General features: G+C 38.6%; 1 protein-coding gene across 1 annotated transcript; it reads right to left on the bottom strand.

The window, feature by feature from the left end:
- Positions 1 to 5,139: 5,139 nt before the first annotated feature.
- On the bottom strand, positions 5,140 to 12,213 carry LOC138314923 (7SK snRNA methylphosphate capping enzyme-like). The gene is made up of 4 exons (XM_069255565.1): positions 10,497 to 12,213; positions 9,446 to 9,664; positions 9,013 to 9,139; positions 5,140 to 5,783 (listed from the first exon to the last, which is right to left on the bottom strand). The coding sequence occupies exons 1-4, from the start codon at positions 11,880 to 11,882 to the stop codon at positions 5,422 to 5,424; spliced, it is 2,094 nt and encodes a 697-aa protein (XP_069111666.1). The 5' UTR covers positions 11,883 to 12,213; the 3' UTR covers positions 5,140 to 5,421.
- Between the last annotated feature and the right edge of the window lie 19 nt (positions 12,214 to 12,232).

Here is a 12,232-nt window from a genome sequence, read left to right as displayed (position 1 = left end):
GGTATTATCTTTTGTTTTATAAATAAAGAAGTGAAACCAGGTACATGTAGTATTAAAAACAACTTGATCAGATAGGCAAAAAGAAATGCCTCTTTAGAAATGATAGCAGATAGATCGTCATCACGAATACAAATTGCGGTACACAAATGTATATTTATATGGATTGCAGCATACTCGATCTTCTTCCGCTCGTAGGCGCATACCTTGTCTCCAAGGACAAAGTCAGTTCCACCATTACCGGTTTCTTCTTGCCAGGAGATGACAACACTATGACTGTTGTACTGTCTTCTCCACCTCTGGAAAGACTATAACTTGTCTCTCCCAGTGCGACAAGTATGCCCCGATTTCCACATCCTAGAATGCCAAGGTTGAACTTGCTAGATGGTCAGGTCTCCATGTGTATCGCCCTTGAGCCAGTACCACTTCACACGAAGAGATGATGTGCTCTAGACTTTCGACCTTGTCACACTGCTGGTATATATTATTTTCCACTAGTCCCCATCTGTGAAAATTTGTTGAAGGATGTCTAATGACTAATGTTCTTGAAAGCGGGCCTCGTGTTTCTCTTTTCCCTGCCCCTTTATAATCATGGTCATAGCCGCAGCTACAGAAATTACCGCCTCCAATTTCTACCATGTCACAAAACCCTTAACAGAAAAAAACCGCTTTGAGTGATATCCTTCACCTTCTGTGGGATATGGTTCTCTCTAATAATGCCGTGTGGGACGGTGCTTTACGCATTCAACACGTCAAGCCATACTACGGTAAAGTATACGCGGTTCACCTTAACTTTCCAGATCAGTTGAAATAACTCACTTGTATCTTCACTTATGTTGAAAAAAGCGTACCCCTTTCTGTGCTGACGAATCAACATACTCCTTGGAAAAGGAATACCATAATTTTCCTGGTCATTACTTATATACATCTTGGATGGTACTGATGCGTCATGGTCCCGTCTTCATGTGAATCCTCCTTGCTTGGTTGTTTCGGCGCTGTTCACTACAACCTCCGGAGGTCCGGCGACTGGGGTGATCAGGTTCCAGCCCGAAACCACTCAGCTTTCCGGAGGTCCGCCGACTTGTGTGATCAGGTTCCAGCCCGAAACCACTCGGCTGTCCGCTAGTATATTGCAACACTGTTACAATACATGTATAACAGTAATATTGATAGTTAAGGTTCATACACAACTTGATGTTACTGGTGGTGCCCCCTCCACTGCTCCTCTCTCTTTTCTTCCATAGCTACATTGACGCTACCTCAGCCTCTCTGCAGAGCTACCTAGCGTGCCATTGGGACCTGGTGATAATGCTGTTCTTACTTTACTGATTACATCTTTTACTTCCTTCAACTTTGTTTCAGGCTCATCAAACAAATGTTCTGGTTCATCTGGCCGAATGAGCTTATCATTGTTCTCAAGCTCCTCGTCAACTTAGGATCGCTATGCGTGTCGTGCAGATGCTTCCCGACATGTTCTCTCTCTGTTTCAATGTTCCGGACCTTTTGCTACCAAGAAGGTGCGATGTAAATATATAGATGAAGACCTTCCCTTCCACGTTATGAAATGATATTATCATGACCTGCCCTAACCTTATTGAATTTACTCCTTTGGAACAAAGCAGCCTTCGGGAGCTTGCCAGCATGATGGTACTCTTCTTTCCTCCGGACCACTTTCATCAGTTTCCATAGCCTGTGTAGAAGCTCGGGGCACTTCTTAAACACCATGTATGGAATCACGGCAGTTTGGTCCTGATGCTGCCGCTCTGGCCTTCTCCACTACTTATGTTACCTCCTTCAATGTTGGTTCCCTTTCATCCATTGGTCTACCTGGAATATTTACGGGCTTAATTCTCTCTTTTGGCCTCAAAACTTCCTCCCTGTTCCCTTTCTCATGCGTTCCTCTTTTCTTCCATTTGACATTGCAGTTTCCTGGCCATTTCCCTTCTTGCACTTCTTGTTCATTGTCTTAACTTGTCGTGTCTTTCGGATTAATTTCGTTGTCCCTAGTTCCATTAGCTGATCTCTTAGGTGGTCCCAGACCATATACTAGTCTTCAGCCGAGGACTTTTAAAATCTTCTTGATAAACTACTACTCCCCGAATGTGTTTCATTTCGTTCTTGTACAGACAATATCCTGGTGGTACTTTTTTCTGATTCGTTGTATCCCAATGGTATAAACTATCTTGTCATTGTCTCTAGCTTCCTCTCCACACTACCAATCAGTTTCTACAGTCTCTAGTATCTTCTCCAGATCCTTATCTAGTGAGCTCCATTACTTACTGTCCTGGCCATATCACCTCTTCTGTCTTTATAGAAGAAAATCTTACAGCGTGGCGTTGCTTCATCCACCGTGGATACAATGCATCAACAAGCTGCTCCTGGTGTATAAAAGGTCCTTAGGGCTCAGTATTTGCATATTGCAGAGTTAGCTCCCTTGCTTGTAGGTATCGATTATTACGTCATTATTTTGTGAGCGCAAAGTAAGAAAAGTAGCCTATATGACCCATATGACCTTGTATGAAGGTCAATGTCATCCATTTGAAACAAGAGATCCCAGAGGGATCTTGGCGCGCACCAATGAATGATCTATGTCTGACAATGGAAAGAGGGATCTTTTCTCTGCTTTTAAAACTTTTGCAAACATACTACATATAAAATTTGAGACAGATCGCTTCAGTACTTTCTAAGAACCAGCAGTAACAAACTTCAACTATCAAAATACAAGATGGCTCCTTGGCGGCCATCTTAATGATCGATCGGTCCCAAATCAAAATATGCACAACTAGGGCCCTAGGGGAACCTATATATGAAATTTGAGACAGATTCATTCAATACTTCCTGAGAAATCGCGATAACAATCTTTAACTATCAAAATCAAAGATGGCAGTCTGGCGGCCATTTTGTTGACCGATCTATCCAAAAACGCAATATGCACAACTAGGGCCCTAGGGGAACCTACATATGAAATTTGAGACAGATCCCTTCAGTACTTTGTGAGAATTAGCGGTAACAATTTTTAACTATCAAAATCCAAGATGGCTGACTGACCGCCATTTTGTTGACCGATCGGTCCCAAAACGCAATATGCACAACTAGAGCCCTAGGGGAACCTACATATGAAATTTGAGAAAGATCCCTTCAGTACTTTGTGAGATATAGCGATAACAATCTTTAACTATCAAAATCCAAGATGGCTGCCTGGAGGCCATCTGGTTGACCGATCGGTCCCAAAACGCAATATGCACAACTAGAGCCCTAAGGACCTACATATGAAATTTGAGAAAGATCCCTTCACTACTTTGTGAGATATAGCGATAACAATCTTTAACTATCAAAATCCAAGATGGCTGCCTGGAGGCCATCTTGTTGACCGATCAGTCGCAAAACGCAATATGCACAACTAGGGCCCTAGGGAAACCTACATATGAAATTTGAGAAAGATCCCTTCAGTACTTTGTGAGAAATAGCGATAACAACTTTTAAGTATCAAAATCCAAGATGGCTGCCTGGCGACCATCTTGTTGACCGATTGGTCCCAAAATGCAATATGCACAACTAGGGCCCTAGGGGAACCTACATATGAAATGTGAGACAGATCCCTTCAGTACTTTCTGAGAAATAGCGATTACAAGAATTGTTAACGGACGGACGGAAGGATGGACCACGGACAAAAAGCGATTTGAAAAGCCCACCATCTGATGATGGTTGGCTAAAAAACTTGTTAGAATTTCGTCCCAGTATGCTACAAGCCCAAATCAGTACACTTGGCTTTTTGGTAATTGAGAACATGTCACAGTTTACACTAAGAATGATGGTTGCTGAACATGTAAACAAACATGTAGACGAACACGTTGTGTTAAGTGTTCTTTTGGACTGAAGAAGGCCCTATAGTGGCCGAATATATATTCCATAGAAATGATTTTTAATTTCACTTTAAATTTATTTTGGCCTATTATTTCGGATAATTAATGTACTAGCTTTATACCGTTTTTACCCAATTAGGTATTCCTGAACCTCATAAGACATACCGAAGGGAATTTAACGGTCACCTGATTCTGATATAGAATGGTACTATAGAATAATGTCCCAGCGCACCCATTAGGCTCTTGATGTTAGTAATTACTAATTACATTATTTTAATTACTAATAACACTATTTTAATTACTAATTACATTATTTTGATTGGCTTTTTGCATAAGGTGGTTAATGCAACATTTCATTCAATTCAGTAGCATTGAAGTTTGAGAAGTAGAAAATGTAAATTGTTTACGGACACACGACGATGGACAAAAGTGAACTAGAATAAGTCACTTTAGCCACATCATCATTTCACTGTTTGATTGTATTGTATTTTAAGTATATATTGTCCAAGCATATATTGTATAAGGCCACACTGCAACAGATGGGTTCATGCCACTCGAAAAAAAACCGAGGGCACCATTAAAACCTCAAGCTGACTCAATGTTATGGATATCAATCATAGTTTATTACCATCTGTCAACAAAAAAGTTACCGATAGAAAATGTAATTCTACCTTCATAACACATGCCATTTCTATTTATCAATCCTGTTCTTTGCCAAGAATTCCACTGTAACACTGATATGCCTAACACAACTGGAATATCTGATAAAAACTAATGTGAAGTGTAAAATGGTAGTTTATTGAATGTGATCCAAGGGAGATAATTCCCAATGAAAATAATTCATACATGAAATGTATTGAATAGTGAATAAAAATTGGTTTCAGTGAGCTAAAGTTCAATTCTTATTTAAATATTGAGTGTGCATGAAATTAAACAATTTTAACAGGTCAAATGCTTGGTTGTTTATCGTTTTACAAAAAAAATGCAAAATGGCAATGATTTCTTCCACATCATTCAGTGTTTGAGGTTTTGATTAATATTAGGATGGAGCTATGGTAAAAGCATGTCCGTTTACAAGAGGTAACGTTGGCCTTTTCAACTCTCACTAAACAGTATTAAAGATAGTAAATCTCAATGAAATTTAAAAGCCATTTTCATGAAAATTGTTTTAAAAAATGCTACAACTGTAACTGACATATAAAGCACCCAAAATCATATACACGATTCATTTATATGTAAAACAGGATGTCGATAAACCAAAATACAACATACCATTACAATGTTTTAGTACAATTTATTATTTTGTTGAAGGAATATCTAGAGACCTACCAAAAAAAGAACATAGATTGCTGCATAACTAGTTAATTTTATCAAGTCATTCATGATTCTGTATCCGTCACATTATAATAAGCAATAATTAACACCAAGAAATGCATATAAAGTATGGCAGTTTTTAGATAATTCATATTTACACTTCTTTACACATTTTATATAAGATCACTGTTCCATTTCACATGATTTAGATTTTTCCTAGTACATTTTCCATCCTTTCTGACCAGATTTACAAGGGCTCCTCTTGTCCTTCAGACCTTACTGGCGTCGGGACACATGTTTCTGTGTTGGTTTCACAGTTGTCCTGTTGTATTCCACTACTGGTAATTTCTTTGCTGGTCTCAAAGTCCTGGTTCAGGCTGCTAGGTGTGGTTTCTATGGTGTTTTCACAATCTTGCTGTTTGGGACTCTCCGCTGCTGATTCCGTGGCAGCATTCTGCTTCAGACTGTTAGTTGTAGTTTCTGTATCGGTTGTACAATCCTCAGGTTTTGGACTGTTATCTGTGGTGTCCTGGCTTGTGGTCATGTCTTGTTTTGGGCTGTTTGCGGCCGTTTCTGCTTTTGTGAAAAGCTGGATAGTCCTCCGGAACCCTGATGAAAATGAAAAAGAGAGTAAGAACACACAATATTAGAATGAATTTGTTTAACTCTTTCTGTATTTTGTATTCTTTCTGGATTCCACAACGGAAGTAGTTATGAGGTCTAGCGCTGGAAGATTTTGAAAAATTGTCAGACATAATGTCCAGTTGCTATGTGCTAATTCATTTAATTTTAATATGCTAAGGTTAGCATAATAATTTAATTTAAAATGATCTTAAACCTTCATCAAGATTTAATTTTGATAATGCAATCTGGAATGAATATAATAGAAATTTTGTTGTGAGGCAAATTATGTCAATACAAGTAGTGTTGGACCGATTCTCGATTTTAATCGATGATCGATCGATTATGATTTTTTCCAAAGACTATCGATTATGAAAGGTAACAATCGATTATTAAAATGGGAGATAACTCATGCTTATCTTATACTGTTCTGAACCTTTATTATGTTATATATGATCAGTGCAAAACCACATATCAAAATATTTTAAACATCATAGATACTCAAGAATTTGAATTAAAAAAAAAAATGGTTCTTCACACTGTTGGTTCAGTGGATATCTTTCTAAAATTCTTCAGAAAAACTAAAAGGTGAAATATATAAATATAGGAGAGCTTTCTATAAATAGTATCCCATTATAAAATTGATAATTAGTAAATTGCCTAAACCGATGATCTATTACCATTTTACAACCGATTCTCAACACTAACTACAAGTGTCGACTATATAGTCGACAACAAGGAAGAAGGAGGGTGAAATTCCTGTCGACTATCGACTATATTCAACAACGGGGAAGAGAAAGAGTACAATATGTTGACAATAGGGAAGAAGGAGGGTGAATTCCTGTCGAGTATAGTCGACAATGGGCAAGAGTCAGACATAGGATATAACCATGTTGACTAGTACGATCGACAAAAGAGAAGAATCTGGAAAAGATAGAATAGTCTACAACAGGGAAGAAGGAGGGTGAAATCTGTTGACTAGTAGACAACGGAATAGTCGACAACAGGGAAGAAGGAGGGTGAAATCTGTTGACTAGTAGACAACGGAATAGTCGACAACAGAGGAGAAAGAGGGTGAAATCTGTTGACTAGTAGACAACGGAATAGTCGACAACAGGGAAGAAGGAGGGTGAAATCTGTTGACTAGTAGACAACGGAATAGTCGACAACAGGGAAGAAGGAGGGTGAAATCTGTTGACTAGTAGACAAGATAGTCGACAACAGGGAAGAAGGAGGGTGAAATCTGTTGACTAGTAGACAACGGAATAGTCGACAACAGGGAAGAAGGAGGGTGAAATCTGTTGACTAGTAGACAACGGAATAGTCGACAACAGGGAAGAAGGAGGGTGAAATCTGTTGACTAGTAGACAACAGGGAAGAAGGAGGGTGAAATCTGTTGATTAGTAGACAACGGAATAGTCGACAACAGGGAAGAAGGAGGGTGAAATCTGTTGACTAGTAGACAACGGAATAGTCGACAACAGGGAAGAAGGAGGGTGAAATCTGTTGACTAGTAGACAACGGAATAGTCGACAACAGGGAAGAAGGAGGGTGAAATCTGTTGACTAGTAGACAACGGAATAGTCGACAACAGGGGAGAAGGAGGGTGAAATCTGTTGACTAGTAGACAACGGAATAGTCGACAACAGGGAAGAAGGAGGGTGAAATCTGTTGACTAGTAGACAACGGAATAGTCGACAACAGGGGAGAAGGAGGGTGAAATCTGTTGACTAGTAGACAACGGAATAGTCGACAACAGGGAAGAAGGAGGGTGAAATCTGTTGACTAGTAGACAACGGAATAGTCGACAACAGGGAAGAAGGAGGGTGAAATCTGTTGACTAGTAGACAACGGAATAGTCGACAACAGGGAAGAAGGAGGGTGAAATCTGTTGACTAGTAGACAACGGAATAGTCGACAACAGGGGAGAAGGAGGGTGAAATCTGTTGACTAGTAGACAACGGAATAGTCGACAACAGGGAAGAAGGAGGGTGAAATCTGTTGATTAGTAGACAACGGAATAGTCGACAACAGGGAAGAAGGAGGGTGAAATCTGTTGACTAGTAGACAACGGAATAGTCGACAACAGGGAAGAAGGAGGGTGAAATCTGTTGACTAGTAGACAACGGAATAGTCGACAACAGGGAAGAAGGAGGGTGAAATCTGTTGACTAGTAGACAACGGAATAGTCGACAACAGGGAAGAAGGAGGGTGAAATCTGTTGACTAGTAGACAACAGGGAAGAAGGAGGGTGAAATCTGTTGACTAGTAGACAACGGAATAGTCGACAACAGGGAAGAAGGAGGGTGAAATCTGTTGACTAGTAGACAACAGGGAAGAAGGAGTGTTGACTAGTAGACAACGGAATAGTCGACAACAGGGGAGAAAGGGGGTGAAATCTGTTGACTAGTAGACAACGGAATAGTCGACAACAGGGAAGAAGGAGGGTGAAATCTGTTGACTAGTAGACAACGGAATAGTCGACAACAGGGGAGAAGGAGGGTGAAATCTGTTGACTAGTAGACAACGGAATAGTCGACAACAGGGAAGAAGGAGGGTGAAATCTGTTGACTAGTAGACAACGGAATAGTCGACAACAGGGAAGAAGGAGGGTGAAATCTGTTGACTAGTAGACAACGGAATAGTCGACAACAGGGAAGAAGGAGGGTGAAATCTGTTGACTAGTAGACAACGGAATAGTCGACAACAGGGGAGAAAGAGGGTAAAATCCTACTGACTATAGTCGACAACAGTACTAGTACTGAAAAGAGTTGAACATACTTTCAATTGATATGGAATGTGCAACATAAAATATTTTGTATTATGCCTAAATTATTGATATCAGGGAAGATTGAGTGGACAGTTACACCCTAGAACTATATGTAATTATTTACTGCAGCTAAAAGTCAAGTCTTAGAGGTGCAAGATCAATTAAGTAGATAACACTTGTAACAGGTACTCTTTATGGTTGTAATGCATTGGATTTTTTATTATTATTATTATTATTTTTGTTTTTTTGTGTGTATTTATAAACAGAGTAATACTATTTAAAATCAATGGATTATAGTGACAGTTAAGATAAATGACATGCTCTATGATTTCAAAATCTGCCATGTGCAAGTGATGTCAATTCTAATTTCTATAGGCCATATTATATCTTGGCCAGAGCATATCCTGTCATTGAAAATAAGTGCAATAAAAAATGTATAATATATACCTTTCGACTTGTTGAAGGGCGTGTCTACAACTTCACAAGTTGAGAATCCAACCTCTTTAGAGAGAAGGTAGTCAGAGAACTGCTCTGGTTTGAAAGAAATTCTTTTGAAGTTCTCAAAAATCTCTGGCTGAAATTATGAAAGAGAAAAATAAAAATCAAAGAGAAAAAGAATATAAAATTCTTAGAACTCAGTTTGGAAAAAAAGTTATTCAGTGTCAGATTGATCACAATTGATGGAAATAGAACCTTTATTATTGAAAAAAAGTTATTCAGTGTCAAATTGATCACAATTTATGGAAATAGAACCTTTATTATTAGGCTGCTTTATTTAGTTACCAACTTTTTTCCTAACAGAACAAATGCTAATTATATATAAATATGCTACTCCTTTTGACATGTTATCATAATTATTATTTGAGAATAAAACACCTACTGTCAGTTTCTTTTTCTTTTTGTACGAGGACCAGGGCTGGGGCTCCAAGATGAGTCGTCCCCCAGGTCGTAGCTGTCTATAGATCCTCTTGAACATCCGCTTTAGACCATCATCACCAAAATTAAGATGGACCCATTTGGTTAGACTTAATGCTAGGATGATATCATAAGCTTCTTTCTGCAGTTCTAACAACTCCTCTCTTTCTAGTACATAATTCCCCTGTGAAAACATAAATAATACATACAGTTGACAATTGCAATCTACAAGCTAATGTGGATGACTGGATATATATATATTACAACCATGTTTCAACAAGTTGAAGCTACGCAGTAACTATTATAGCGGCAAAGATATTACTCTTGTGAAGACTTCCATTTTAACTATATTTAACTTAAATACCTGGTTCATAAAATAAATTATCTCCTATTATCTGCGAAATTAAATTGAAGAACTTTGTAATCTTGGTATTTATAAGTAAATATCTACATCTACAAACAAAGAACTATTTATGTAATATGTTACAGTTTAACTGTTTTATGCAGATGCATTATGAGTTATATATCTAGAATAGATCCAGACCTTACTAAAATATATCTCATTATTGATCAATTTATTTTTGGTGATCTATTTTGGACCACAATAGTCTAGATTCTTTGGGGGCAGGGTCCTTCCAATATTTTGACGGTCTTAGTTTCTCAGACCATTGTACCACCATGGCCACTAATACTAATAGTGATCATTACAGGTCGAGGGGAAATCTAACCACCAAAACTTGTGTACTTATAACTAGCCTAATATAGCCTAGCTAACTGGTGGGGTATGTATTTGTGACTAAAAACAACCCATATTGCTGAAAACTGACCAACTCTTGCTATACTTTTTCAAAAATTTGAATTAATATAGGCCAAGATAAAGTACAATTTACTATAATTTGGGTAACATGTACATATAAGTGTTTGTTACTTAGGCATTTGTTTTTCCTCGCCTTTATAGTTTTAATTTAAAAATCTTGCATTGACAGAGAAATTATGACATTTAAAATGAACCTTACCTGTACAAACAAAACATTGTTTGGAAATTTAGGATTGCTTCCAGCGTCATTTACTGGTGGTGCAGCAATTGGACCGTAACTCAATGTATTTGATATTGGAAAACTGCCATTGCCAATGTTCTCTTTTGAGATGTAATGTCTCACATTTTTTCTAGCTGCAGCTATCAGACTAGAATCAATGTCAATTCCTACAATCTTACGAGGATGCATTTCTTTTGCTATTGCTAATGTCACATGGCCAACATTGCATCCAATGTCAATTGCATCTTTTCCTTCAAACCAATCTTTCTTGAAAGACACAAGTCTCTGATCGTCTTCAGTGTCTGGGTTTCTGTACCCATAATATCTGTTGTAGTTGCCATAAATGAACTTTCCTTTCTTAGGAAATGGTTTAAATGAAGTTGAACATGGGGTGGTTTTTTCAGTAGGTTTTTGACTTAACTGTCTCTTGAACTTTTTTGGTGGTGTCACTTTGTCAAGATCTGAAGGAGCTCTCGGTGGACTTAATGATGTTCTCAAAATGGACCGTGCAACTGATGAAGATGGTTCAGGTCTGGCGTCACTCATGCTTAGTGTGCGCCGCCGCCGTCTGTAAAATGAGTTACTAGGGGACATTTGTGGGATGACGGGAGAAACAATTTTATCTGCATTAGGAACAGTCTTGCATTTTTCAGTCGTCTCTGTTGAAGATGTGGATACATTTCTACTGGTTTCCTGATCATGAGCACCAGGAATGGATTCATCATCCTCATCAATTTCAATCCTTAATGCTTCCAGAAGACCTTTTCGTTTCTCCGAGCAAGGTTCTTTAGACAAAGATGTTGACATGAAAGATGAAGTTGATGTAGTCTGACTCGAGTCACCTTTCTTCTTACTTTTGTGTTGGCGTTTTTTCTTATTGCGACTGCCTCCTTTTGTTAAACTCCAGTCCTCATCAAGATTCAGATTTAAAGGGTCTGTAATGTTTGTGGGAATTTGAACCTCTACCTTTTGTCTGTGAATAGGGGTTGGTAATGGCGAGGATACTGGCGTCTTCTCATTCAACACTTTGTCTATTTCCTCATCATTCATACTATTTAAGTTTAACGGATCGTTGATATTTCCTCCAAGAAGAAACTTTGTAGGAAGCACTATTGTTTCTGATGGCATGGACTTAAGCCTCTTTCGCTTGAAACCAAATGTTTGGTGCTGATTTGAATCGGTACGAAACTGGCTAAATCGGCGTTTGCGAATTGGTTTTCCTTCATTTTGATTCTTGTTGACATTGTCACTGAATGAAAATTTTCTAAGTGGTGGAGAATTTCGTCCAGTTAATTGTTTTTCCCCACAATGGAATTCGGTGTGCTCAAACTGAGTCCGTGTCGGTGTTTTCACTTCAACACTCATCCTGAACGTTGGTTCGACGAAATTTGCTTATGTTGACATCAGCACGTGTACGACATAAATACGATTCCGACCCGCCATCTAGCGGGAAATGGCTGCTCTAACAAAATCGGACATCAAAACAGTAAATTGACCTACATTCAAGCGTCTTTGTATAGCTTACCAGCAAAAAGCATTCTGAAATTATGCAGTTGAAGGAGTCATTTTAACATGAAATGTCATATATACAGGTCCAAAAATGTTTTAAACAGCGTATTGAGGGGAAAATGTCACCTCCTTTCCCAGCTTGCTGCTCCGTGCGCCAGCCCAGCAAGTGCTCGAGATGCGCATGAACATCGCAATGAGGCATGGGA

Source organism: Argopecten irradians, chromosome 1 (assembly GCF_041381155.1).
Source record: "Argopecten irradians isolate NY chromosome 1, Ai_NY, whole genome shotgun sequence".
Taxonomy (NCBI): Eukaryota; Metazoa; Mollusca; class Bivalvia; order Pectinida; family Pectinidae; genus Argopecten; species Argopecten irradians.
This window is presented reverse-complemented; position numbering and strand designations above follow the sequence as displayed.

Coding starts and splice junctions, on each gene's coding strand:
- LOC138314923 (XM_069255565.1), bottom strand. CDS start 11,882: ATGAGTGTTGAAGTGAAAACACCGACACGGACTCAGTTTGAGCACACC. Junction 9,140..9,445: donor AAAAGAAAAAGAAACTGACA/GTAGGTGTTTTA, acceptor TCATAATTTCAG/CCAGAGATTTTTGAGAACTT. Junction 5,784..9,012: donor GCCCTTCAACAAGTCGAAAG/GTATATATTATA, acceptor CATTTTCATCAG/GGTTCCGGAGGACTATCCAG.